General features: G+C 58.4%; 1 protein-coding gene across 28 annotated transcripts in view; it reads right to left on the minus strand.

Annotated features, from left to right (window-relative positions):
• Nucleotides 1-27,985, minus strand: part of SCRIB (scribble planar cell polarity protein) — a 102,405-nt gene that overhangs the window by 52,611 nt on the left and 21,809 nt on the right. For 23 of the 28 annotated variants that reach the window (XM_084854643.1, XM_084854645.1, XM_084854641.1 and 20 more), the window contains exons 10-27: nt 27,783-27,982; nt 25,109-25,275; nt 24,857-24,987; nt 24,405-24,530; nt 23,563-23,826; nt 15,999-16,319; nt 14,790-14,852; nt 12,200-12,289; nt 11,906-11,983; nt 11,029-11,346; nt 10,666-10,746; nt 9,539-9,799; nt 8,940-9,050; nt 8,361-8,537; nt 6,847-6,963; nt 5,624-5,812; nt 4,662-4,781; nt 4,390-4,446 (exon numbers count right to left, since the gene is read on the minus strand). In XM_084854643.1, the coding sequence (XP_084710769.1) occupies nt 4,390-4,446; nt 4,662-4,781; nt 5,624-5,812; nt 6,847-6,963; nt 8,361-8,537; nt 8,940-9,050; nt 9,539-9,799; nt 10,666-10,746; nt 11,029-11,346; nt 11,906-11,983; nt 12,200-12,289; nt 14,790-14,852; nt 15,999-16,319; nt 23,563-23,826; nt 24,405-24,530; nt 24,857-24,987; nt 25,109-25,275; nt 27,783-27,982 (2,871 nt within the window). The remainder of the gene's footprint in view (nt 1-4,389; nt 4,447-4,661; nt 4,782-5,623; nt 5,813-6,846; nt 6,964-8,360; nt 8,538-8,939; nt 9,051-9,538; nt 9,800-10,665; nt 10,747-11,028; nt 11,347-11,905; nt 11,984-12,199; nt 12,290-14,789; nt 14,853-15,998; nt 16,320-23,562; nt 23,827-24,404; nt 24,531-24,856; nt 24,988-25,108; nt 25,276-27,782; nt 27,983-27,985) is intronic. The other 5 variants (XM_084854651.1, XM_084854654.1, XM_084854636.1 and 2 more) reach the window with 2 other exon arrangements.

Raw genomic sequence — 27,985 nt, forward strand, 5'->3', positions numbered from 1 at the left:
GATGGCCCATTTCATCCCCTGCGCTGGATTGCCCACAGCCAGGGAGACAGCAGAGCTGTTCGTGGCACACTTTTTCCGCCTCCACGGACGGCCCGAGGGTCTCATTTCAGATAGGGGGGCCCAATTCACTGCCCATTTCCGGAGGGAGCTACTTGCGTTGCTCCGCGTGACGCTCCGTCTTTCCTCCACCCACCATCCACAGACGGACGGTCAGACCGAGCGCACCAATGCAACTCTGGAGCAGCATTTGCGCTGTTATGTCAATTACCAGCAAGATGACTGGTTTTCTTTGCTGCCTCTCGCAGAATTTGCTTATAACAATGCCTGCCATGCTTCCACCCACCAAACTCCATTTTTTGCCAATTTTGGTTACCACCCCAAGGCTTTCCCGTCCACCCTAGCTCCCTCTTCGGTGCCAGCGGCCCAGGATTTTTTAGAGGAGTTGAGAGCGGTACACCACCTCTTACGGGACTCCCTCGAGCAAGCCAAGACAGCCTACAAGGCCTCTGCAGACCGGCGGCACAAGCCGGGTCCGTCTCTGCAACCGGGGGACTGGGTTTGGTTGTCCACCCAATACCTCCCCTCTCACTCACCCACAAGGAAGCTCGTGCCTCGCCGCACAGAGCCTTTCCAGATTACGGCCCAGATTAACCCTGTTGCTTTTCGCCTGGCTCTCCCCCCCTCCATGAAGATCCATCCTGTTTTTCATCGGTCCTTGCTGTCCGCCCTGGTTTCTGGCGACCCTCATCGCTCAGTCGGCTCCCCCCCGCCGCCAGTGCTGGTGGAGGGGGAGGAGGAGTTTGAGGTCGCGGAGATTCTGGACTCCCGCCTTTCTCGTGGCCGCTTGCAATATCTGGTGGACTGGAAGGGGTACGGGCCAGATGAGCGATCCTGGGAACCCGCGGAAAATGTGCATGCTCCGTTACTGCTGAGGTGCTTCCACCAGCTGTACCCCCACAAAACAGGGGCCCCAGGGGAGGAGCACGAGGGGGGGGCTCATGGGAGCGGGGATGATGTCAGGGTGGACACTGAGCTCATAGAATCCCAGAGTAGTTCTGATTCTGAGGAAGAGGAGCGCGCTCCTCTTTCCCAGGGCCAACAGCTGACAGAGATTCCTCCCACCAGCATTCCTAGCTTAGATAGCGGTCCTGGGAGTGACAGAGCGCAGGAAGCAGACTTGATGGATGCGTGACGCCGATGCAGAGAGCGGCACCAAATGGAGGGTGCAGAAAGGAGGCGTAGTGCCCGGTTGGCATGCAAACAACGGCTGCGCCCAGAGGATCCAAGGGAAATGGGGAGGGACTCTCCCTAGTCCTTAAGTTCAGGGGTCTGCCAGTAATTCCCTTTCAAACGGGGACCAACTGTTCCAACGTAGGGCATAGGTACTCAGCTGCTCATATCTAGTTGCTAACAGTAGAGTTGTTAAGTTGTTAAGTTGTAAAAGAGGAATAAAGTTTTGAAAAGAATCCATTTGTCTGTGTCTAGACATGGCTACTGGATTAGACTGAGAGAGGCCTCCAAGGAGCCCTTGACACAGAGCAGCCACGGGACGGCTAGAGGGCGCAGCTATGCTAGCTCGCTGGAAGAGACAGCTGCGCTCGCCTGCAAACGCCCTGCCTGCCGGCCGGCCGGCACATAAAGCCTGGCCGTTCCATAGTTCAGGTGCAGGTGGGGAAGAGCGGCGACATGCGGAAACGCATGAAAAAGGGGCAAGTTAAACACAATTTTTGTTTTTTTTAAAAGAGGCAAACTATGAAGACTCCCACTGTCAAATACAGGCCCAGAGGAAAAGCACTCCAAAGAGACACCCGAGGCTTGGGCAAGTCTCTTGGGGAAGGAACAGTGCCTCACACCTCATCTACACCATTCTCAGACGCTTCCCACGCCCCCCTCCGCAGGATCCCTTTCTCAGCACCAAGCAAGGGAAAGCAGAGTGGAGAGAAGAGCTTTTCTCTGCCTGGGAAGAAGCTGGCAGGCCAGACGAGGAACCCCTGTGCGCCGGAGGTCCCCACGCCTGCTCTAAGAACGAGCCAGTTGGTTTCTCAACGGGGAGGTGTCACTGCCATCTGAGACCCCTGACTCCCAACCCAACAGCATCCCCAAGAATTCCCCTCCAGTTTCTCCTGCGCCGTCCTTTATTCTGGGGGAAAGGAGAGCAAGGCCGCAAGAGGGCAACAGCCCAAACACCAGGTGGAGGCACAAGGGGCGGCTGGGCACCACCATCCCTTGGGTCTGGCCGAAAGACCAGGAAGGGCAGTGAAGGCACGTCCACAGCTGCACCATGCAAGCAAAGAACTCGGCATCCCAAGAGCCTCAGCAGCTCTTGGAGGCAAGTTAAGAAGAGGCAAGTTCCGAGCCCGGCTGCAGAGAGGTCGGGGACGTGCAGACGACACGCGACAGCCTCAGAAAGTGGGGAGGTGGGTGAGAACTGCTCGGGGTTTTCCACAGCTGGGGGCCCTGGGCTGGGTGCCTGCACCGCTCTCTGCCACATGACACGAACTGTCGCACCGTGTGGCTTAGAAGTTGGAATTCCCAGGGGAAAATGTCAGAAGCACTTTGAAACAAGCTGAAAACAGAACCAGATGTGCCGCTTGAGGCACGGAACAAGGGAGCCAAAGTCACCACCGCCTTCCTGTCTGTCATGTGTAGTACAGCCCAGGTGATGTCCGAGTGCGTTTCCATGGCCACTCGAGCAAGACCGAGCCCTTCCCAGCAGAAGCTTGAGAATCTGACTCTCCTTTCATCCCAGGGCAGCCACCGGCCAATCCCTCCCAGCCCCACCACGGGCACGCCAAAGCAGGGTCATACGCCACAGCAGTGCCTCTCACAGAAAGGCCTGACAGCTCAGGGAAAGGACTGGTGGCATTTCTGCCAATCATCTCTCAGGGTACTCAGTGGCGATCAACTACTGACATTTCCAAAGCAACCCCACATACGTCACAGCATCTGACAAAGAAAGAAAAAGAAAATCCAGATTCTACAGCTCTCCTGACAACAGTCTTTCATCAAGCATCTCTTAACATGACAAGGATGGGAAAAAGCACACCGCTGTGAAAGGTGTTTTCCTGGGACTCATCTTATTGTGGCCCAGAACGTTTCTTTCCGTGGGTCCCTGCACAGGGGCTTCGTCGCCTTCTGGAGCTGCTGGCACAGTGCCCACAGATGGCAAGAGTGAGGCTGGCCGCCCGGCCGCCCCCATCCCCCAGGTCCCACTTGGGAAGCAATCCCTCTGCTTCAGACAATGCTGGACTGTGAGGGAAGGCTCCTGAGGGAAGGCTCCTGAGGGAAGGCCTGCAGACAGCAGCACCAGCTGAAGCTTCTTTGGACCCCAGACCTTTGCCTGGTAGATCCGGGCTGTGCAGGCAAAAGGCTTCCTGCCCCAGGGGGAAAAACAGCTGCCTCTTGCAGATCACAGGAGGGTAATGTCTTAAAGCATGGCTTGTTATCAGGCACGCAACTGAGAAGAATGGAAGTGGTACCCTGGAGCGGGACCAGATGCAAGGCCTCTCCAGCCCAGCACCCTGTGCCGACAGGAAGCCCACAAGCAGCGCAGGAGCACAACTGCACTCCGCCGCCCCAACCCGGGTCCCCAGCAACTGGCATGCAGAGGCAATCTACAGCCATTGCGACTGGCAGCCTTTGGCAGCCCCCCTCTCGAGGCTCCCTGAAGGCTTCTCCTCCACCAGACGGGGGGGGGGGGGGCGTTGCTTGGGGGCACGGCAAAGGCTCTGTTCGCAGAAGCCCCTCAGCCAGCTTCAGTCCCCGGCAGCACCTCCGGCGCCTGGCCCTCCATCCTTGGAGGACACTGCCAGGGAGAGCGGGGCCCGCTGAGCCGGGGCGAGAGGTCTCCTGCGCTGACAGGTCCAGGCAGCTGCCTCCCTCCGCAGCTGGTCCCCAAGCAGCCTGAGCAGAGGATCAGGCGGAGGGAGGGAGGGAGGGCCCCCATCCCCTCTGCGCTCAGTGGGCACCCAGGGCCACGGCTCCGTGGCTCAGGCGAGCGCTGCCCCTTAGGAAGGCTCCCTCCCGGGCCACTCATGCACCGAGCCCAGCAGGCTCCCGCAGGTCCAGGGCTGGCTGTGAGCAGCCAGAGCGGCCTCTGCCCCAGCCAGGATGATACACAGCAGAGACGGGCCTGGGGAGGAGGAGACCAAGGGCGTGACTGTGAGGCCGTGCGTGTGAGGGCGCCAGGGCCAGCATGTCCCTCACACCGCCGCCTCCCTGTTCCTCCCCACCCCCCGGCTAAGTGAGAGGCACAGCAGAGGAGCAGGCCGAGGCAGCCAAGCGGCAAGGGCGCAAGAGCAGGGCAGCGTGCAGGGCACGGAGGCTCCCATCCCTCCCCATGATCTCGGCAGCACCCTGGGAGGGCAAAGCAGGGCCGCAGAGCCTCACCCCTTTCTCCAGCTCTTCCCTTTCCCACTGGGCCGTCTGCCTCACCATCTCCATCTCCTGGGGACAAAGGAGACGGTCAGAGACGCCTCGCAAAGTCAGCCAGACTCCTTGAGGAAGGAGGAGGAAAGGATGGTGCCGCCCGGGCGTGGGAAACATGACTGGCAGCACTACCGGAAGGAGGAAAGGGAGGGAAGAAAGAAAAGAGAAAAGGAGAGGAGAGGCTGCCTCTGCTCAGCCAGCCCTTCCCCCGTGGGCTCCCTCCCCTCCTTTACCTTCTGAAGAATATCCAGCTCCTCTGGACTGAGGTCCCGGTCAATGGACGAGATGCTCTCCAAGCTGTTCTTACGCCCAATGCCAGCTGCAAAGGGGTTGGCAATGACCCCTGGAGACGTCTGTTGGGAAGAGGGAGGGGTGTACAAGCAATGCTTCCAGCCTCGCCCGGCAAAGCACGAGGTGTGTGCGCGGGGAGCTGGGCTGGTGGCAATGAGGGGCGGGCAGGTGGGGCAGTTGCCCAGGGGCCCCGAGGCTCAGAAGGGAAGGCCTAGCACCGCCTGTCCAGGCTGCGTCTCTCAGGGTTGGGAGCCCGCAGGAAGTACAGCTGAAGGCTGCGCCTGAGTGCACTGAGCCAACAGGCACCCCCCCGTCTCGCTCCCCAGGAGGAAGGAGGCGGCAGGGGCACGTTTCAGGAGGAGGCTGTGCCGGCCGAGCCGCTGGTGCGGCTGAGCTCAGCTCTGCCCAAACAAGGGGGTGGAGGGCGGCCGCAGCTGCTGCACACGCATGTTGCTGACAGTGAGGGGGCCGCCCCCGGGGCTCGCGCAGGGGAGTGAGGCGAAGGCAGATGAACCGTGCAGAACTGGCCCCGATGCAAGGGTGGCAGTGGCTGCGCTCCACGCCATCCAGCCATCCAGTCCCCCTTGAGCCAAGTCGGCTTCCCTCCAGGGGGAACGTGCACAACAGCCTGGAGGATGCTGGGCTCTGGGAACGATCTCTAATAGGCTGTGGATTGGGGGCCCAGCATAAGCCAGCGCCGTGGGCTAAAGAGAGTCATTCTGCATCCACTTGCAATGCTGCCTGGGCAACCCTATACCTGCCCATTCTGAGGTAAGTCCTACTGAGTGTCCTCAAGAGGGTTCGGCAGCATGAAAGGACATCAGCACAAACATTCCAGCCAGAAAAGCACTGCATCAGAACCACCCCGCTGGCTGGGGGTCGACAGCCTCAGCCTGCCACTCACCTCCATGGCGACCACAGCCGTGGGGTCAAACCCATCGCAGACAAGCACCAGGAGAGTATCACCTATGCCCCGCAGGATCTGGACCGCTTCCGTGTGCGTCATGCCCAGCAGGCTCTGGTGATTCACCTCCAGGATGCGCAGGCCCATTTTCAGCCGGCCATCGCGGGCTGCAGCCCCCATGGAACTGACCTGCCAGAGAGGAAGGCCAGGCTCAGCAGCTGCAGAAGTGAGGCCAGAGGGCTCCTCGAGAGGAAAGGACCCTCCCCCATTCTGCAAGGCCTCATGTGTGGTGGGACTCACTAACAGCGTGGGGCGCACACAAGCCCCCCCACCCCCAAGGCAGAAGAAAGCATCAGGCGCCTGCAGCCTCTTGCTGAAACAGCACAATGAGTCGGGGCAGCTAGGCAGGCAGGCAGGGAGTTGAGCGGCAGATGCTCTGGACCTCATCCCAGCAGCCCTGAGTATTGGCCATGCTGGCAGAGGTTTCTGGGAGTTGAAATCCAAAACACCTGGAGATCTACCTGAGTCAGGGAAGCACCAGGCTCCTCCTCCTCCCTGCCCCCCCCCCCGCATCCCCAAACCAAAGGCAGCGGCAGTGGGAAGAGCTCAAGGCCAAGGGGCCCCTGGTCACCCTGGACTTGAAGGCAGGGAGCCGCGGAGGGAGCTCCCACCCTCCCCTGTGGGGAAACAGCCACCGCCAGGCCCAGCACTTGGAACCCCACCCAGAGATCCCCCGCATGACTGCGGGTGCAGTGCAAACGCCTTTGGTTGTTAGTGACTTCAGGGGACTTTGGTGGATGGGGCTTTACTGCTGCTCTTTGGCTTGATCTTTTGGGGTTTTGCTGCTCTGACTTCTTTTAAACAGAGATGTTTACTGTTTCATTCTACCTTGACAGTATTTTTATTTCCAGAGGAGTATCCATATTAGTCTGCTGCAGCTAAACCAACTTGCAGCACCTTAAAGACTAACAAATGAATTACAGCATAAGCTTTTGTGGACTCAGGTCCACTTCATCGTGTGCATGAAGTCTTCTCTCCATATGCATGGGGGGGACGGGGGGGGCAGGAACTGTGAGCCGTGAGCAGCCAGAGGGGAATGAGAGGCAGGCCAGAGGCTGCTCCTTCAAACGCACCAGGAAACCCCTCCTCTGCACAACTGCGCCTGACACAGGAAACTGGGCAGGATGGGAACAGGCCGGGGGGAGGCTCGAGCCACAGGGTACCTTGGAGATGAAGATGCCCTCGTCTGTGGGGTCAAACGGGTTCCCCGCGTGGCCCTTGGCGCCGCCCCGGATGCTGATGCCCAGTTTTTCTCCTGGCCTCTTTTCAATGCAGATCTCCTGCAAGCACACAGGAGGACAGCGGGAAGAGCAGTGCCCCCACTTCCCAAAATGGCGGTTGGGCCTTCAGGGGCGCTCCTCTCACATGGGCTCCAGCACCTTTTCTCCACTTTGGTCGGCAGTGGTGGCAGCAACCACCCATGCCATCCCACCAGGAGAGGGACATCCCCGTGCCCAGACCATGGGGGGGACTCCTGGGCCTCTCAGCTCAGCGCTCCGGGCTCAGCAGAAGAAGAGGAAGCCCAGCTGGGACACCACAGTACTCCTGCCAAGCCCCACCAGGAACCCCTGCCCTGCCTTCCGTCACTGCCTCAGGTCCTAGCCAGCCGCTAGCCTGCTTCACGCTGCTTGCAAGTTCCGAAGACAAGGCCGCAGCCTGGCTTGGCGAGGAAGCAGAGCAGTCGGAGGCTGAAGCTGCGTGGGGGAGGCTGGGGGCCACGTCCGCTGCCAAAGCATGGGGTGCCCCCGCAACGGCCCCTGCCTGGCCGTTGTACCTTGCAGGAAATGCAAGAGCCTGTGCAGGCACGCAGGCAGGGTGGAGAGAAGAAGGGCCTCGCCTTGCCTGGGCCTCCACTGCAGACACTTTGGCCCTGAAACATGGTGCGTTTAGAGTGGGGGAATGGACAACTGTAGAGAGGGCCAGGAAAGGGCAACCCCAATGGACCAGGGGCTGCAGCAGCATCTCCAGGAGGGAAGGTCGCAGCAGCTGGGGCGTTCGGCTTGGAGAAAAGACAAGTGAGGGGGCGAGAGATGCATGATGTGGAGGAAGTGGAAAAGCTTCTCCCTCCCTCATAATGCTAGAAGCCAGAGGGACCATCGAGTGAAGCTGATTGGTGGGAGATTCAGGCCAGATCAAAGGGAGCACTCCTGAGTGAAACGGTGGAATTCGCTACCGCAAGGTGTAGTGATGGCCACCAACTTTGACAGCGTTAGAAGGGGACTAGACAAATTCCTGGAGGAGAAGGCTATCCATGGCTACTAGTTCTGATGGCTATGTGCTCCCTCCAGCATCCGAGGCAGCATGCCTGCGTACCCCAGTTGCTGGGAAACATGTGTGGGACAGTGCTGTTGCACTCTGGTCCTGCTTGTGGACTTCCCCTGGGGTACCTGGTGGGCCACTGAGGGAAGAGAGAGCTGGACAGGAGAGGCTCCTGGGGTCTCATCCAGCTTCAGGACTCCTCTGATGCATGTTAGAAGACAAAGTTGCAAGGACCTCAGAACAAGAGCTAGGAAGCTGGGTGGTCCAGCCCATCAATCCTGCCCCGCCCTACCATCCAGGCAGGAGGAGCACAGCGTCTAAGACAGGGGATGCCCACCAGCAAAGGCAGTGCTCGGCAGCCCACCCCCCGACACAGAAAAGCAGGCCCCGCTGTCCAAGGGGGATCTCCCTAGCCTACCTCCATCCCGGGTGGGGGAGGGTCCCGCCTGACCACCATCCTCAGCTCCTGTGTGTTGGAGAGCAGAGCGCTCACTGCCTCCTGGTGCGTTGCGTGGCGGAGATCGATGCCGTTCACCTCCAGGATGCGGTCCCCCACATGCAGCCCACTGCGAGAGGCCAGCCCTCGGGGAATGACCTGCAAGGGCAAGGGCAAGGGCAAGGGCAAGGGCAAGGGCAAGGGCAAGGGCAAGGGCATAAGCATGGGAAAGGCTGGCACGCGAGGGTGGGAACGGCACTGCTGTGCAGGAGGGAGCGCCCGCAGGGGCTCTGTGGAGCTGCAGAATGCCGGGTGCAGAGCAGGCCGCTCGAGGGGGGGGGGCGGCACAGGAGCTGCAGAATGAGCTCTCTGGGCTCGGGGCTTCAGTGCACCAACCAGCTCCTTACCCCTCCTTATGAGGAGCAGGCGCCAAATTATGCAAGTAAAAGAGGCGCTCTGAAAGCGCAGAGACGCCCGAGGGCTCCCCGCACACCAGGCCACGCCCTCTCCTTGCCCTCATACGCAGAAGATGACCCCTCCAGGTGCCCCCCACTCCCTTACCTTGGAAATGAAGACCCCAGGCTCATGGACCCCAAAGGGGTGGCTGGAGTGGTCGCTGCCCCCCACGATGCTGAGCCCCAGCGGGCCCCCCGCTTTGACCAGGCACACCTCCTGCAGGCAGGCAGACAAGCACACCAAGGAGCACGGTGCCGGGGGTAGGGGGTGGAAGGAGCACACCGGTGGCGACACTAGCTGGGCCCACGGTGATGGGAAGCTGCAGGTGCCCACCCTGCCCCGCCCCGCCCCAGAAGGTGAGCCAGAGGGAGCCAAGGTCTTTCAAGGTCAGCCTGAAAGGAGGCTGGTGAACGCCAGGGCTGCAACAGTAGCCCTGAGGCAAGAGCAGCCCCTCAAAGGGGGTGTTGTTGCTGGGGGCTCCCACCAGGCCAAACTGAGGTCGACACACTGCTATGGGGTGGGGTGGGGTGGGGAAGGGGGGAGCTTGCCAAGGAGAGCCTTGAACCATGGAAGGCTCAGACGGGGGGGGGGCACAGAGGCTGCATGGCGCAATCCGGGGCACAAGAGGGCGCTCCTCCTCTCAAGGGCCGCTCCCCACGGAGAGACGGACCGCCCCACTTTGCAGTTCAGCGGGGTGAACCTACCTCAATGGGGTACTGGCCCTCCAGCCTTGGGGGCAGGCGGCTCCGGTGGGGCGGGGGCGTCTCCTCCAGCGGGCTTTCTGCGAGGCCAGGTGGGGGCGGGGGGGAGTGCACCCGCTGCCCTCGCTGCCCCAGGGGCAGGTCTCCCTCGCCGGGCTGGGCGGCAGCCTCTCTCTCGACCAGCAGCGTGATGGTGGGGGAGGCGGCGGTAAGCAGCGCTACGGCCTGATCATGCCTGGCTTCCGTCATGTCTGCCCCATTGATCTAAAAGGGCCCCAAACCAGTGTCAAAGTGGGGGGGAGGGCCCCGGGACAGGGCAAGGGGGCCTGTGCCCCAGTGCCAGGCTCCCACTCCATCCAAGAGGGGGGCAGAAACCCCAGGTGGCACCTTTCTAGGCCTCGGAGGGATTAGCAGCAGCAGCAGCAGCAGCTAGGACAGCTGTGCTGGGCGGGGAGAAGGCAACACCCAGGAGGAGTCCCACATTTTCCGAGCCCCCATCACCCCCTGAAGCACACAAGCGCCCTCCCCTTCCCCGCTTGCCCTAGCAAAGGAGACACCTTTTGAGGGCGGAATTCACGTCATCCAGCAGGGGGCAAAGGGAGCGTGAGAGAGACTGAGGGCGGTGAGAGGCGGACGGGCAGTCGGAAGCCAGCACTGACAAGGCCGTTTCGGGGCTTACCCGCTCCAAAGCAAGCTCTCCCCACGGCTGCCGGGCAGAGATTCACCCAGCACGGGGGGCAGAGAAACAGCCCCCCACCCCCGCCAGAGAAGGTTGGAAGGAACAGCAGAAACCGGGGGTGGGAGGAGAGAGACCCTCAGAATAGTTGCTGTGCCCCAAATGGCCCAGCCCGATGGAGCTCCAAAAACATCGAGCAGGAAGAGGAACAGTCACGCCACCTTCAAGCCCCGCTCAGCCCCCCTTCTAAGGGGAGAGACACCTTTCCACTGCCAAGAGCTTCGGCCAGAGGGACCCCTACTGGCACCTACGAATGCAGGGCCCCAAAGGGCAGAGGAACATCACGCCCCAGAAGGATCCCCCGTCGCCCTCCCACCCCAGGGTCTAAGGCGGCCCTCCCAGCCACGCAAGCCAAGCCAAGCAGCCAGCCCCTGCCCCCACCAAGCGGACTCACCACGATGACCCTGTCGCCCACATGCAGGGTCCCATCCCGATGTGCTGCGCCCCCCTCTGCGATCCGTGAGATAAAGATCCCCTGGGAAGAGGAAGATGCCCGTCAGGACTCTCCCTCGGAGAACACCCGAGACCGCCTCCTCCCTTTGTGCTGGGCCCCCTCTGCTCTCCTTCCCCCGAGCCGCGCCCCTCAGGCTCTCCGTGTCAGCAAGGAGCCAGGAATAGGCAGCTGCCAGCGTGGCCGGGCAGGATCGGATGTCGCCCAGGGCTGGGCCAACCTGAGGTTAAAGGGACAGGCCTGCCGCTGCCCTCCTCGCACCCTGCAAGAGGCCCTGCGGGAGCCGGGCCAAGCCGCCCCGCTCACCGTGTCCCCGGGCCGGTAGGGCGTGGAGCCCTTGCCCCCAGCTATGCTGAAGCCCAGTCCTCGCTCATTCCGTGCCAGGCAGGCAGAGAGCCTCTCCGCCGGGGCGGCGGCACCCCCGGGCCCCTCCGGAAACTGCAGGCCTCCTCGGCGCTCGCACGGGCTGTAATCGTCCTCCGGCCGCAGCGGCGTCACCGTGATGGCGTTCTCCGGCTCCACCATGTGCTCCCGCAGGACCATCATGGAGACGCTGCTGCCAGAGCCACGCAGGGCCTCAACGGCCACGTGGTGCTCAGCATGGTGCAGCAACACCCCATTCACCTGCGTGGGGCAGGAGACACCAGAGACGACACCCGCTGAAGCAGCCCTACCACGCTCCAGGGCCTGCCCTGCCCCAGCCCCAGCCCCACACAGCCTGGCGGCCTCCGCCCCACGTCAGGCAGCAGCCCCAAGGAAAGGCAGCCAGGCAGAACCCTCCTCCAAGAGCCATGGCGGATGGGCGCCAGGCAGGCCCTGAGGGGCCACATCAGCCACTGCTATGGGCCGATCCCGGAGATCAAGGGTAAGCTGAAGAAGAGCGGAAACAGGCGGATGGGAGGCAGAGCAGGGCCCTAGCCAAGGCTGTGCCTACTTGCCCGTCTCCTGGGAAGGTGATACTAGCCTGGCAGGGGCTGACAAGCCACCTCCCCTCCTCGCTCAGCTTGGCCCAAACTGGCCTGGGTGCCCAAAGCCCCTTCCGCTGCAAAGGGGGGCTGGGGCTGCGGCCGGAGCCCCTGGGCCACACGCTGACCTGCCAATCCAACCAGGCTGGGAGGGCAGAACGGGAGAAGCCCAGGCGCTCCCCGCAAGCTCCCTTGTTGCCGCTGCCAGGGTCACTCACCTCCAGGAGCTTGTCCCCCACCCGCACCCCTGCGCGGGCTGCTGGGCCCCCCTCGGACACGCGGGAAATGAAGATGCCCTGGGGAGAGAGCAGCCAGTCATCCGGGGCACAGGACATGCACACGCATGCATGCACATGCATGCACGCACACGCAGCAGGAGTGCGGCCGGCTCTGCTCCGGGGCCAGCCACCCTTGCCTCGGGAAAGGCCCCATCAGAAGAGCCGCCCCGCAGCTGAGCCAGGGCCACGTGCCCCCCCAAGCCAGCCCCAGCCCCAGGCGCTCCCAGCCATCACCTCGTCATCGCCCTTGTAGGGGGTGGAGCCTTTGCCCCCCGCAATGCTGATGCCCAGTCCCCCGGTCTGCCGCACAATGACCAGAGTCAGCTGGAAACAAAAGGGGACGGCGTTACAGGCTTGTGGGGGGGGGGGGGGCGGCGGCAGCAAAGATGCCAACGAGGGGAACGAACAGAGATGCATGGTGCTGCCGCATGTTCACAAATGAGGGGAACATGAGCAAGTACCCCACAAGCGCGCCCCCCCAAACGCTGAACAGGCAATTCTCACTAGCAGCACTGAGGCCGCCATCTGCATCACCATCAACGGGGTCGAGGGGCAGCCACATCACACTAGATCCCATCCCATTTGGTAGGCCGATAATCCCGCCCCCCAGCACCCCACCCCATTGCCTGAAGCATGAGAACATGCTGGTGTGGAAAAGGGGGGCTCCCACTCCCCTGGCCGAAGCTGTGATCCCTGCAGCCTGGCCTGGGCCCCTGTCTGGGGGTGCTGGGGGAGGGAGCAGGCCAGAGTGCAGGAGTCCCCCTCATGACAGACCCCTCATGCTGCTGGGACAGGCGCGAGGCCTGCTTGCCTGGAGTCCAGCACAGAAAGGCGTGCGGCCAAGACACACTCTCTGGCCACCCAGCAGCGAGAGCCAGAGCAGCCGAAAGTCCCCCGGGGGGGGGGGGGGCTGCAGGGACGGGCGGCCGCCCTCCAGCTGCAGCACTGGCAAGCCTGGGCTGGGAGCCAGCGGCAAGGAGGGAGGCTGGCGCTCCGGGACCGTGTGTCCTCGCCAGCCAACACATTCCGAACGCATCGCCCACCCCTCCAGACTGCGCAGGGGCTCCTGGGCAGGGATTAGAAGCACTATATTGGTCTGCTCTGCTGAAGGGCAGCTCCCGGGGGGGCGGGGGGCAGGATGAGCCCCCAGGGACTGGGAACTAGCTGGTGAAGCACACAGCGTTGCCTGGGGGAGGGACGTGGCTGACCCAGGCTGCAGCCTTTGAGAGGACAGAGGGCAAAGCAAGCACAAAGTCCTCTCTCCCTGGACATCCACGACAACGGCGACACTCACGCAACCTGCGGCAAGGAAGCCCCTTGGGTCGCAGAAGGCCAAGGCAGGGACCGGGCCGTTGGCCCTGCGCTCACCGGCTGCAGCCTGGCCAGCAAAGAAGGAAGGAGCCCCCATGCTTCACGCAAGGCTGATGCCTCCAGCCACCATGAGCCTGCCCACTGCCACCAGGCCCAGGAGATGGCGGTGGCCCGAGGAGGGCTCCAGGGCCTGTGAGCCAGCAACCCCCTCCAGAGAGTACAGCACAGCCTCAACGGCCCTCAGAAGCTGCTAAGCAAGGTGCTCCCAGAAAAGAAGCAGGGACACAAGAGGCCCTTACTGCAGCAGCACCCCACCATGCTGGCTGTTCCTCTGAGGCTGGGCAGAGGGTGCTTCTGGGCTGGGCACTGAGAGAGTGAGAGCGCTGCATCCCCCATCCCATCCCCAGGTGCGTTGGAGCCTCTCTTTGTGATAGGAAAAGTGCTCAGGTGACAGGAAGGAAGGAAGGAAGGACGGACGGACGGAAGGACGGACGGAAGGAAGGAAGGAAGGACGGAAGGGCCTCTTCGCGCGCAGACTGAAAGGAGCCCCCTGGGTCCCTGGATGCTGCTGCCGCCGCCACCAGCCCTTGCAAGGAAGGCACGCGATGGGCAACAGGGCCGTGCAGATTCAGGAAAGCCCCTGGGGAAGGGGCAACACACGTCCTTGGGCACAGACTGCAGCATCTGGAGAACCCCAGCTCCTCTTCGAAAGCACAGCAAGTTCCTAGTCCTCATGCTGCAAGTGTCTGTTTGAGAGGGCGGGGATATGGCCAGCTCAGAATCTCCAAAGCCAGGGAGGGGAGGTGGAAAGGTGCTCAGGAAGATTCCTGTGGGTGCGTGAGTGGGAGGGGAGGGCTCTGGCCCCCGCCTCACGGCAGCAGAAGCAGACCACGCCACAAGAGCCAACAGGCTCCACCTTTACCCGTGTCTCTGCTATGGGGCTCAACCTTTCCCTGATCTCTGTGCAGGAATCCCAGGAGGCCAAGTGGCACTGGGCCAGCTGTGGGCAGGCCCCGACGGGAGGATGGCCTGGCCTGGCTCAGGGTCTCCCTGGACTCACGGCCCCTCGTGAGAGTGGCGCTTGGTCCCAGGAGCAGGATGCTGCCTTCTGCCCAGCTGGGTGCTGAGCTCTCCAGCCTCCTTGCCAGCCCTCCCCGGAGACGCTGCCAGCAACTGCGCTGGGCCTGAGGCACGCGACGCGGTCCGGCAGCCCCAGGCCAACGCTCCGCCCATCCTGCGGCCTTGCCGCCGCCGGCCCGCCTTCCTCTGAGCTCACTGCAGGCGATGGAAGTGCCTGCAGGGCCCTCTGCATCTTCCACCCTGACGGGGGGCTGAAGCTGCCCCCCACTGCTGCCCAGCAGCCCCTGCCCAGCAGCAGCAGCAGCGACTCCCAGCTCAGGCACAGGAGGAGGAGAAGAGCTGCCTCCGCGACGCAGAGCGGCAGCCCTGGAGAGGGTCCAGCTGAGCCCAAGGAGAAGTAGGGGGAAATGGTTCCCAGCCAGGCAGTACAGACCTCTTCCTCCTCAATGCGAGCAGGCTCAATCAGCAGATTATTGGCTTGATCAAACGACACCCCCTGTTAGGACAGGAACCAGCAGAGAGGCATGCGGGTTAGTGCAGAACAGCCGAGACCACCACCAGGGACAGGAGACGGACCGGCAGGCAGGCAGGCAGGCAGGCAGACAGGCAGGCGGCCAGCCCCGAGCACCAAGGAGCCCCACACCAGAGAGGGAGGAGAGAAAGAGGGGGCTCAGCACCGAGGTGGACAGATGCAGACCGACCCCTCCTCCCCGGCCTCGCCCCTCAGAGGCAGCCACTCCTCCTGGCCGCCTCCGCCGGGGTGGGCCCTCTGCCCCGTCCCAAGTGTCTGAGGTAGGAACCGGTGCCCTGTTGGGGGTTGGGGGGACTCCCGAGAGCACAAGCCCTCCTCCTCCAGCACCAGGCAGGCAATGCATCCGGACGAATGCGCCATCATGGGTGCTCTGCGTGCCACTGTCCCTTGGACGCTGGCCCAGCGGAGGCACCCCGCAGAGAGGACCTCCTGCCACCGCCGCCGCCACAAAGGGAGCGCCCCAAGGGCAGCCGGGGTCAGGAGGGAGGGCGTGCCGTGCGCAGCCTCCACAGCCGCCCCCGCCTCGACAGGAGCCACGTGCCCCTTGTCCCAGCAGGGCTCTCTCCACCAGGCTGGTGCTGACGGCAATCATCCAGCTGGCGCTGGGGGTGCCCTTGTCACGCTCCACAGAGGGGAGAGCGCGCTGCGCCGGAGGAGACTCGCCCTGCAGCTCTGGCGCTCGAGGCACAGCAGCCCTAGGACAGCCCAGCCACAAGGCCGCCCTGGGGAGCGGAGGCAGCACTGCTGCCCTGCCCCTCGCTGTGCAGGCACACGGCTGGCAAGAGATATCCTGCAGGAGACAGCCGAGCTGGAGCACAGAAGGGCTGCGCAGGGATGCCCCGCCTGCTCCTGCTCCCCTCCCCGCCCTCCAGTCTCCACCGACCCCTGCACAGCCAAGCCCAGAAGCAGGCCGGTAAGCTGGGAGAATGAGGCCCGCCAGCCCGGCAGGAGAGGAGAGCTGGGGCTCTGGAGGCACGCTGCCAGGGAGCAGCTCAAAGGCAGCCGCCGCAGCGCAGCGCAGCCCATTGAGGCGGGGCCACGTCCCCTGGCCCCACCACACCCACCCAGGCCACGGCAGCTGCTCCCGCCGTCTCCAGGCCAGGCCCCTACCTTGACAGAGGGCAGGACAGCTGGCGGCCCGTGCCCGGCCTCCTCCTCATCCCAGCCCGCCTGCTCCGGCTCCTCTTCCTCCTCTGCTGCCGGCATGGCCACCCCCTCCTCCTCCTCCTGGGGGCCCTCGCCCGTGCTCAAGCCCTGCAGGAGGGCCACCACAGCCTCAGGGCGGGGCAACTGAGCAATCCTGAAGTGCTTCTTGTAGTGGGGGGTGTCCTTGCGGATCAGCCGCTGCTTCCCCACTGGGAACGGACGCTCCTCCTCCTCCTCGTCATCCTCACTGCGGACCAGCGTATCTTCGGCAAAATGCACCGTGGGCTGCAAAGAAGACACCCCGCCCAGGACAGCAACACTCAGGCCACACGGCCTCGCAGCTGTGCCTGCTCCTGCCCACCCCTGGGCTCTAGGCTGTGCGTGGAAGTCCTCAGGAAAAGGCCGCTGGAACCCTCAAACTCAAGCTGTGCAACAAGATGGTGCAAGCTTGGGGCGGGGGGAGAAGCCCTTCCCCTCTTTGGGGGCGTGGGCTAGCACAGTTCATCTCATGGGTGAGACAGATTGCAAATCAGCAGCCCCAAGCCGCCCATTACCCAACGCCTGCCAGCTTGAAGGACACCCCTGCCTTTTCCCAAGAGAGCTCAAATGGCTTAAAAGTTGAGCAGCCCCCAGCCCCCACAGGTTTAAGAGATCCAGCCCCCTCCCCCTTTCAACTGAGCCTTGCTGACATCAGCTGCCACGGCAGCTGTCACAGGAGGGACGGGCAGGCTGACCAGGTTTCGATGCCAACTGGCAGGAAAACCATGGTCTTGGGGAGGGGGCACAGTTTCTGTGCTGCCTGTTCGGCCAAGTCATTAAGCAAACTAAAGGGAGAGAGGGCAAGTGAAGCGCTGGGAGTCATCATTTCATAATCTGTTGCACATGTGGAAACCAACCTTATACAAGCGTAATGTAGTACTATCACTGCTCAATGTGTAGCAGAAGCAAAGCTGGGTTTATGATGGTTGTGTAGACAGGCTGCTGAGTTGCCTGCCTGGTGCAAAATCTGCAGAAGCTGTGCATCGTCTGCACAGCCTGATCAATGACGCAGGGGGAAAGTCAGCAAGCACGGTGCTAAGACTAACAATGAGCAATTATTTAAATATATCAGAAGCAGGAAACCAGCTAAGGAGGTGGTTGGTCCACTGGATGATGACCAAGTTAAAGGAAAATCTAAAAGATAAGGAGATTGCAGAGAGGCAGAATGAATTCTTTCAATCTTTCTTCACTACAGGGCATACCCATGCCTTAACTGACATTTTCAGGTTGGGAGTCTGAGGAACTGAGGCAAACAGTGATGACAAGAGATGAAGTTCTAGAACTTACTGACAAACTAAAAACAAACAAATCACCGGGTCCAGATGGTACCCACCCTACAGTTCTTAAGAAATTCAAATGTGAAATTGATCTTCTAAGAAAAACATGTAATGTCTCCAAAACAGGCCTCTGTGCCAGAGAAGTGGAAAGTGGCGAATGGAATGCTAATTTTTAAGAAGGGATTGGAGGGGATCCAGGAAATTACAGGTCAGTTATCTTAACATAAATTGATGAAGGACAAGCCCTGCTGAAAAATAATCAACATGGCTTCTGCAAAGGTAAGTCCTGTGTTACAAATGCTTTATAGTTCTGAGTGTGACTCAAATGTGTTTGTGGACATTTGTAAACCAGTAGACATGTTTGCTTGGACTTTCAAAATGCTTTTGACAAAGCCCCTCAAAAAAAGGATTCCTGAGCAAACTTAGCAGTCATGGGATAAGAGGAGAGGTCCTCTTAGGGCTCAGTAACTGGTTACAGAACAGAAAGAAGAGAGTAGGAATAAATGTTCAGTTATCACAATTCAGGGATGTAAACAGATGTAATCCAAGGATCCTAAACACATAAATGTTGATGGGGTCCAAGCTAATGGTGACTGACCAGAGCAGGGGTCTTGAGGTTGTGATGAAAACATCAACTCAGTGTGTAGCTGCTGTAAAAAAGGCAAATTCCATGTTGGGGATCTTTAGGAAAGGAATTGAAAGTAAAACTGCCAAGAATGAAATGCCTTTATACAAATCTATAGTGCAACCACAGTCCACTCTTTTCACCCCCCTTTTCCTTTTGTGTCATGCCATTTAGAAACAACTCTGGGAGCCTTTTTCAGCTGAAGAGCAGAATAAAAATGCTATAAACAAACAAACAAACAAAGTTCTGGTCAAAAAGGGTATTGTAGAGCTGGCAAAGATGCAGAAAAGGGCAACCAAAATTATTAGGAATTGAAGCAGCTCCCCTATGAGGAAAGGTTACAATGTTTGGGGTTTTTTAGATTAGAAAAATGGTAAGTAAGGGAGAACATGACAGAACTGGATAAAATTATGCACGGTATGGAGAAAGTAGAAACGGTGAAGTTTCCCCCCCACCCTCATAATTCTAGAGCCCGGGGTATTCCAAAGATGCAGAGTGGTGAGAGATTTGGGACAGATAAAAGACTTTTTTTATTCATCACATAGTTAAACTACAGAATTCCCTACCACAAGCTATAGTGATGGCCACCAACTTGGACGGCATTAAAAGGGGATTAGAAGAATTAATTGAGGATAAGGCTATCAACTGATATAGCCATCAGTATAATGATGGCTATATATAACCTTCAGTATCAGAGGCAGTATGCCTCTGTGTATTCGTTGCTGGGGAACGCAAGAGGGAAGGTGCTACTGCATTCCGCAATAGCACTTCCTGCCCAAAAGAAGCATCCTTTCTAGCCCAAGAATGAAGGTTGAAGGCTGGGACCAGTTAGCAATGGTCTTGAAGAGGATCACCTATTGAAAAGGCAACGGAGAAGGCAACATAGGAGCTCATGCTGGTAGTGAAGGGGCTGATGCGAGGCATACCCCTTTGATGGAAAAGGCTGCCCACAACTGTCTGGTCTAACATCCGCACATGCCACCTTCCTCCTGTCCAGCTCAGTGCATTGGCCAGCACGTTCTCAGCTCCAGCCAGACGAATGGCATGTAACCCAATCCTCTGAGCTACGGCCCAATCCCAGAGGTCTAGGGTAAGCTGAAGAACAGCCCTCAACTGGGTACCCCCATTTGTTTATATGTCAAGCAGTGGCAGTACTGTCTGTTGCAATTTGCACAACCCACTTTTGGACAACGTCTTCGTTTCTGACTAGAGCCTTCTGAACTGTTAGCAATTCTAAAGCATTGATATGGAGCCATCTTTTCCTCGGAGACCGTCATGCACAACTCCAGTATGGGCCATAGTGCGCCCCCAGCCGAAGTTGGGAGGTGCGGTAGTCACTGTCTGGGATGACTGTCTCTGTCAGAATGAGAACTCCCAACAAAGATGAGACAGAACCATCCACCAACAAAGCGAGCAACGAACTGGGCAGTAACAGTCGCATTTGAGGCGAATCATGCTCAGGATGGAATATGTTGATGAACCCGCATGGGAAACCATGTGAATGGGGTGGCAGAGGTGGTTGCCACCAGAAGTCCAAGTACACACTGGATGGTAGAAACAGAAGCTGACCTCCGGGATGCATCAAAACGAGAGTTACCATCCTGTCCAATGGAAGGAAGGCTCTGGCCTTCCCGGAATCCAAGATGGCTCCGATGTACCAAATCCAAGTAGTAAGGGTGGAATGGGATTTCGGGATGATAACACAGAGGCCTAGATCAGAAAGAAGGAGAACGTAAACAGTCATGGGCCGAGGGGTGAGAAGCAAAGATACGGAGGGCAGCTGAGCAGACACCACGGGGGCCGTGGAAGTGCCGAAGTTCATGTGCCTAACGCTGGCAGTACCGAGGTGATCAGTCCTGAACCCAGAGGCCAGGACAGTGTGGCCCTCACAGGGCACACCCTCTGTTCGCTTGGAACCCCAAACTCAGGCAACCTCCTGTTGCCCATTGAGTCTCTTCAGGTTTGAGAATGATATGCCTCAAAATCCCATGGTCATTCTCTGTAGCGACCTGGAGGGGAATCTACAGGGTGATCATCAGCCCCAAGAACGAGAGGGAGATCGAGAGTTGCTGCCCATGTATGGTTCTCACCAAGATGACCCCCATCCTTTCCTGCCTGTGTAGAAACGGTCAAGGCATCTGGAATAACAGGAGCCAGGGGAATGCCTTCTGGTATCTGGTGAGGGATGGTGCCAAGGGGACACAGCACAGGTTGTAGTGCTCAGGAGTTCAGATTGCCCAACAGGTGGTGGTGGTGAGTCTCTTATATCTCCCTATGAGGTCGAAACCATAACTCGGGCTTCATCCAAGACCACGGGGGATTTGTGTGGCAGTCTCCGTACCATCAGAATGGGAGAGAATAACGGTGGTGGGAGTTGGGGCTGCTCCCATCGCAGATCAGCTGTATCATCATGCGGGATAGGAGATGGCACTGGGGTAGCGGGATAGGGATCTTCCTCCAGCTTCTTAGACTTCTTTATCTTCTTCTTGGGCTCTGCAGCCCAATCTGAAAAAGAGCAGCTTGACTTGGCCTTTTTTGCAATGGATTGGCCCAGCATTGGTGGTGGGTCAGCCACACACCACCTGGTGTTTGGATCTGAAGACAACTGAACTGATGGGTTTGACTGTTCAGTAGGAACTGGTGGTCAAGACATGCCCGATGAGGATGGTGTCAAGACTAGGAACTGATGGTCAGGATGGACTTGATGTGGATGGTGCCATAGCCTAAGCAGGTGCCAAGGCCATTGTAAGGGATGGTTTTGAGCAAATCGAGAATGGTTGGGATTCCGATACTTCACTGAATCTGCAGCCTGGAGGGCTCGTTCCCAAAGTGCCATGCAAAGTAGCAAGGGCTGACTTCATTGGCTGGCATGATGAAACCCTGGCAATGTGAGTAGGATTCCATCCCATGGTCCAAACACAGAAATCATAGAATCATAGAATAGTAGGGTTGGAAGGGGCCTACAAGGCCATCGAGTCCAACCCCCTGCTCAATGCAGGAATCCAAGTCAGAGCATCCCTGACAGTTGGCTGTCCAGCCTCGTCTTGAACGCCTCCAGTGTGGGAGAGCCCACCACCGCCCTAGGGAATTGGTTCCACTGTCATATTGCTCTAACAGTCAGGATGTTTTTCCTGATGTTCAGCTGCAATCTGGCTTCCTGTCACTTAAGCTCATTATTCCGTATCCTGCATTCTGGGATGATCGAGAAGAGATCCTGACCTTCCTCTCTGTGACAACCTTTCAAGTACTTGAACAGCGCTATCATATCTCCCCTCAGTCTTCTCTTCTCAGGGTTAAACATGCCCAGTTCCTTCAGTCTCTCTTCATAAGGCTTTGTGTCCAGTCCCCTGATCGTCTTTGTTGTCCTCCTCCAAACCCTCTCCAGCTTGTCTGCATCCTTCTTAAAGTGTGGTGCCCAGAACTGGACACAATACTCCAGATGAGGCCTAACCAGTGCCGAGTAGAGGGGGACTAATACTTCCCGGGATTTGGAAGCTATGCTTCTATGAATGCAGCCCAAAAGAGCATTTGCCTTTTTTGCAGCCACATCTCATGGTTGGCTCATATTCAGCTTGTGATCGACAACCATTCTAAGATCCTTCTCGCTTGTGGTGTTGTTGAGCCACGTATCCCCCATCTTGTAACTGTGCATTTGATTTCTTTTTCCTAGGTGCAGAACTTGGCATTTATCCCTATTCAATGTCATTCTGTTGTTTTCTGCCCAGTGCTCCAGCCTATCACGATCACTTTGAATTTTGTTTCTGTCTTCCAAAGTATTAGCTATCCCGCTCAATTTTGTATCATCTGCAAATGTGATCAGCATTCCCTGCACCTCCTCCTCCAAGTCATCAATACAAATGTTGAAGAGTACTGGGCCCAGGACTGAGCCCTGCGGTACCCCACTTGTTACCTCTCCCCAGTTTGAGAAGATCCCATTGATAAGCACTCTTTGAGTCCGATTCTGTAGCCAACTGAATCCGGATCCACTGGATCACTGTTTCATCTAGCCCACTTTGAGCTAGTTTGCTCATCAGGATATCATGGGGCACTTTGTCGAAAGCTTTGCTGAAGTCGAGGTATATTATGTCCACAGCACTCCCAGCCTGTGCCCATCAACTGGTGGTAATTTGCTCCCACAGTCTGAACATTTATGAAACAGGGCCCAAAGGGCCACAGGCTGTTGTTGAAAAAAAAAATTTGAAATATTTGGAAACAGTGATTTAACAACAAAAGGAAGAGAGAACAAAGAAGAATAAAATGAGGGAACAATCAGCTCCATCACCAATAAAGGCAATTTGGGACTGAAGGTGATCAGCAATGCTGCTGCTGTGACAGTCAAAGAGAAACGGAAGGGAAGGGAGGGAGCACCACCCCACCGGGCACGCGGGCGGGCGGGGTGGCAGGCTGCCGTTTTCACGCCACCTCGTGCAAAACTGGATGTCAGATGCTGATTTCGGAACAGGGACTTTAAGGACTGCACTGCCCTCCGCTGTGCTGAGCTGCACATGTAGCCTTGGCCGACACGTGCAAGATGAGGAAGCAGAACATGCACTGCAAGCGAAGGATGCCGTCACTGGGTACTGCCTGTGGAAACAAACTCCCTGCAAGTAGAAGAGCGCTTCAGGGGAGGCTCCTCAGCCAGCCTGCTCCTTCCTGCGCATGGTTCCTCCTTCAAGAAGGCTTTTGTGCAGGGGAATATTCAAAACGGCACCCACCCCTCCTGCAGTCTGAAGTAGTGTAGACCAGGCCTCATCCTGCACACGGAACAAGAGGAGGGATGATCTGCAGCACAGTGCTTCTCTGCAGCCCATCACCCCCTGAATAACACTGGGCTACAAGGCCTCTGCTTCCATGGCTGCCCAGTCATGGCAGGGCTGCAGCATTTTACATACTCTTTGCTTTGGCTGTTCGTACGCAGCTAAACGACAATCAAAATGCTCAGAACCAGGAAAGAGAACGTAACACTGGAATTCTCATAATAAAAGCATGGGGGGGGGGGGTGTTGATACGAAACTAGGCTCAAGCCAAATTCCTCAAAATGGCAGCAATGCCTAACAGATGCCACATCCTGTCTCCCTCCCTCCCTCCTGCGCTGAGCACCTTGGATCTGGCCCCCAGAGACAACTTCTCTCCATGCCCCGCCTGCACAAAAGCAAGGCCCCCTCACCTTCCAAGTCCTCAGCGCAAGCCCCAGCTTTTCTTTGCCAGGCATGGGGAACAGAGGCTGCGGTAGAGCTCCTCCTGCCTCACCCTTGCGCTGCTCCGAGGGGACCCTTGGCCCTGGCAGGCGCCCCTCACCACGCCCTCCATCCCACGGCTAGCTGAAGCAGAAGGGCTCACTGCTGGTGCCTGTGTCGGGCAAAGCGTCCACCAGCAACACCGGGACTGGCGGGGTGGGGGAGCAAGAGAGCGAGCAGCTCGCTGTCCTCTGCCTCAGAGCTCCACAGGCAACTTGGGGACCGTGGCATCTCCTTTTTCAGCCTTGGCCCAGACACCATGGCAGAAGCAGAGCCTCGGGGCTCACCTTCATCATGGCCCGCAAAAACCTCCAGAGCAGCCCCCTTCCCAACACTCCCATGGCCCTCACCTCGTTGTACTCCACCTCCAGCTCATCCTCCAGGCCTGCCGTCGTTTCCTCTGCGGCAGCCGCCTCCTGCCGCCACCGGCCCGTCTCCTCCACTTTCGCATCTTCCTCCAGACCAGCCCCTGCTGCCTCTCCAGGCCTCGGTGTCTCTGGCACGTGCCTCGCCGCCGCCGCCACCACTTCCTCCTCCTGGCCGCCCACAGAGATGGTACTGCTGGAGACATGCGAGTCCTCACTGCGGTTGGATGTGGCGCTCAGTCTCTTCTCCTGCACAAGGTGCGGAGCAAGTCAAGAGTGCGTGCAACAGCTCCCCCGAGCACCACTCACACGCAGGCACACTTGTCCCCCCGATGCCTGCGTGTGCCCCCGCAAGATGTAACTCACGGCCCCACCAGTCACGGGAAGCATGCACACCTGGGGAGGAAGCAGACCCCCCACTCCATAAACCATGGAGGGACAGGGAAGGGCCACCCCCAGCCCCAGCCTGCTTAAAGCCCTTGGTGGGCCAGGGGATCCAGCGCACGTCTCAGGACAGCCCTCGCACTGCTTGCTCCACTATGGAGGAACTCCCTCCCTTGGAGAGAGCCTCACCAGGCAGGGCAACTCTGGTAGGCAGCAGACAGACTAAACAGGGCTGACAACTTTCGGATCTCTGGAAAGAACATCACCCAAGCCAACAGGGCCCTCACCCCGGATCCGATGTGCTGGACCTTCATGCCTCTGCCTTGGCGGTGACCTACGCCAACCTGAAGGATGTTGGGGGGCAGAACCAACACCCGTCCCATCAGCTCTGCCTCAGCCCAGCCTCTTCCACCTGGGACCCTCAGAGCCCAAGCCCCACTCACCTCGGAACGGGGAGAGCCCCGCTCAGCACGGAGCCTGGCGGCAGACGCTTCACTGCGCCGCACTTCGATGCCCTTCTTCATGGATTTCAGCTCACTCGGGTGGGGGGTTGCCCTGCGCTGCAGGCCCTGCGAGAGGAGGGGGCAGAGGGGGGAGCTCTCTTCACCACCACACCAGCCTCCCGGTAACCAGCAGGGAGGCCGGGCTCAGCAGCAGCGGGGGAGAGGAGGCAGCACGTGCCGCAAAAGTGCCTGCGGGCCCCTTCCTGGCCCCTGGCTGGCGGCAGAGCAGGGCCAAGGCACGGGCTCTGCCCCCAGGCTCCTCCCCCTGCAAAGGCCAACTCCAGGCTGCCCAGAACACCACGGCTGGGCTTGGGGAGCAGCAGCAGCAGCAGGCAAGCTGCCCAGGCTGCTCCCCCAAACGTGTCACACCCTCCCCCTCCTCCAGCCATTACCCTCTTCTCAGCCCCGGGCTCCTCCTCATCGTCATCATCCACCCTGGGCTCGTCCACAAACTGGATGACGCTGACCCGGTTGAGGTTGGTGTCCATCCAGCTCTCATCCACACTATTGTGCAGAAGGTTCTCTAGTGAGAGAGAAGGTGGGGTGGGTTTCTGAAGCACAGAGGAGCCCTGTCAGTCCCAACCCTCTCCCATTCCATGACAGGGCTGGGCTTGGAGACGGCTTTGCAACAGCAGCTCACTCACCTAGGCTGGGTGATGGCTGCTGGGGAAGGAGGTAGCAGGTCAGCACTTTCTCTCCAGTCTTCTCATCGTCCTCCGTCTGGAACTTCAGCATGGGCTGCGACTGGTTCTCTGCCAGCCAGAGGGCCTTCAAGTTGAGATTTGTGAGGGCAAAGGGCAGGTGCCGCAGCCTGCATCGGAAAGCAGCAATGGAATCACCCATGTTGCCAGGAGGCACAGAGCCCCTAGCAGCCTCCTCAGCGACAGGGGCAGGGAGGGAGTGACCACGGACAGGAGCGCAGTGGGCCTAGCCCTGCTACAAAGAGTGATGGGGGGGCAGACCAAGCTGCAGACCACGCCATGGGAGGCGGGGAGAACTGCAGAGGATTCTGCTCAAGGCATTTTATTTATTTTTAAATCTTCTAAACTGCGCCTTCTTCCAAAAGTGGCTTCCAGGGCAGCATACATAAAAGGACAGGTGCTCTGGCTGGAGGTTGGCATTTCTAGCTTATCTGTCCCCAAATGACAGGGGGGACAGAAGCAGGAGAACCTGGGACAAGATACTGGGTTAAAACTAGACCAGAATCTCCACTTGTGATGAAGGCGCTTGACTCCTTCCGGTTTGGGGAAGCTTCTGGCCAGGTGGGAACAATGAGCTGCATTCCAGGGAAGCAACTGCAAGAGACATGCTGCTGCGTTGCCAGGTGCCACTCAGACGCCCCCCAAGTCCATAGGGATACGAGACAGCCTCCCTCCTCTGCCCAGGTGGCAGAGGGCAGTAGAGAAACGGGAGGAATGATTTTGTTTCAAAAAGGAAGAAGAAGGTGATGCACCAGGCCCTACTGCCTGTTTCTTTTCTATCAGAAGCCAGTCACTGTGGCTGCAATGCTTGGCAGTGTCTGCTGCGGAAAACCTTAAAAGCCACAGCAGGGCCTTCTAGGAGGGTCTAGCAGAAGCAGAACGATGCATCAGAGAACTAAAGGACAAGTGGAGACCTCCACAGCATTGGGGGGACAGCACAGTCATCTTTTCTTTGGCCATTCCCCCATCCCTCTCTCACATATACTCCTCCATTCACATGCAGTACACACAGTCTAACACATGGCCAGCCTTCCCACCATGAAGCACAGCCTCAGGCCAGAGCACCTGAAGGAACAGCTGCCTCCACACCAGCCTGCCTGCCTGCCTGTGCACAGAGGTCATCTTTGAAGGCCTCCTCCAGCTGCCATGCGGGGAGGCAGGTAGCGACTGGAGAGGGAGGCCCTCTCAGTGGTGGCACCTCCACTGCAGAACTCTCTCCTCCGACAACTGGAGGCTTGCCTGGCACCTACCCCTGACCTTCTGGGCACCAGGTAAAGATTTCTTTATTTTTGCAGTCTTTTAGCAGTGAACTTGTAATAATGTTTTATTGCTGCTAGTTTTATCCATGGTTTTAATCTTGTATTGTTGTTGCTGTTGCTGCATTTACTGCTTCATCCTTATTGTTGTGCGCCATCCTGAGGATATTTATATCAATTATATTGTCATGCCATTTATCACATGAATACGTCTGTCCCTCAATGTTTTGAACTTCTGAGCAACTGGAATGTTCAAAACACCTCAGCAGCCAAGCAAGTTTTTCTAGGTTTAGTCCACTATTTATATCCCACTTTCTATTAAAATAAGTACCAAAGCGCCTTGCAATAAAAAGAAAACATGATATAACAACTAACAACAATGCATCATTAAAAGACATCAGAAGTGAAACATCAAGAGGCAGCAGTACTAAAACTCTATCGAGGCCAGGTACGTATTCAAAGCTCGCCTCAATAAGATTGTTGCCATCCATCAGAAGACTGGAAGAAGGGCAGCCAGGTAGACCTGCACGGAAGTGAGTCCCAGAGTTGTGGCACCACCACCAAGGAGGCTGTCCCTTGTCCCCGGCCACCTGATCTCACACAGAAATGGAATAAAGAGCAGGGCCTCTTAGGCTGGGCAGGTGCACATGGGAGCCGGCGGTTTGGGAGGTCGCGTGGTCCCAAGCAGGTTCAGGCCAATTTAAAGGCCAAGACCAGCACTTTAAACCAAGCCTGGAAACACGCAGGCACGCAGGCAGCCAGCAAAGTTGACATTCGGCTGGACTGAGAGCTCTGGATGCCGGGCAGTGGCCTGGAGGCAGCCGTCTACATCAACTGAATCTCTGGACTGTTTTTAAAAGGCAGCCCCATTTGGAGAGCACTGCAACACTCCAGTTTGGAAGAAACCAGGGCAGAGATAAGTGAAACTAGATCTGCTCAAACATGGACTCAGGGGGCTCCTTTCAAACCAACAGAAAGACTCGAGCTCTTGCATCCAAGAGCCACAGAGCTTTTAAAGACTGCTGCAGTCACCACCAGTGTTTCCGTCTGCCAAGTTGCCGACTTTGGGGGTTAACTGGCAGGAGGACTTTTTCTTCAGAGCTGCATCGTCTGTGCTTTATTTATTAATTACTTATTTATTTACAACATTTATATGCCACTCCAACTCTAAACAGGTATCGGAGTGGTGAAGAATAAAAGTAAAAAGAATAAAACGCTATATTAAAACACATAAAGAATAAAACAACATATTAACAGTTAAAAAAAACAGAATGCCAACTAAGAACGTGTTTAATTTGATATACCTCCATTTGAATTTTTACGAGCGCAGTAAACACATAAAAAGAGTATATGAAGCTCACCGGTTGCCCGCTACGTCCAGCACATGCAACTCAGTGGTGCTGGCGAGCTCAGGGGGAAGGGACTCCAGGCAGTTGTCCCGAAGGGAGAGCACGTTCAAGCTGCTACAGCCTCCGATCTCGGCGGGAAGGGCCATCAATCGATTCCGGTCTACATTGAGGTTTGTCAGCTTGCTGAGTTTCCCCAGGGCCTTGGGCAGGGCCTG

This window comes from Heloderma suspectum, chromosome 4 (assembly GCF_057233095.1).
Source record: "Heloderma suspectum isolate Gila_16-S chromosome 4, 16-S_ref, whole genome shotgun sequence".
Taxonomy (NCBI): Eukaryota; Metazoa; Chordata; class Lepidosauria; order Squamata; family Helodermatidae; genus Heloderma; species Heloderma suspectum.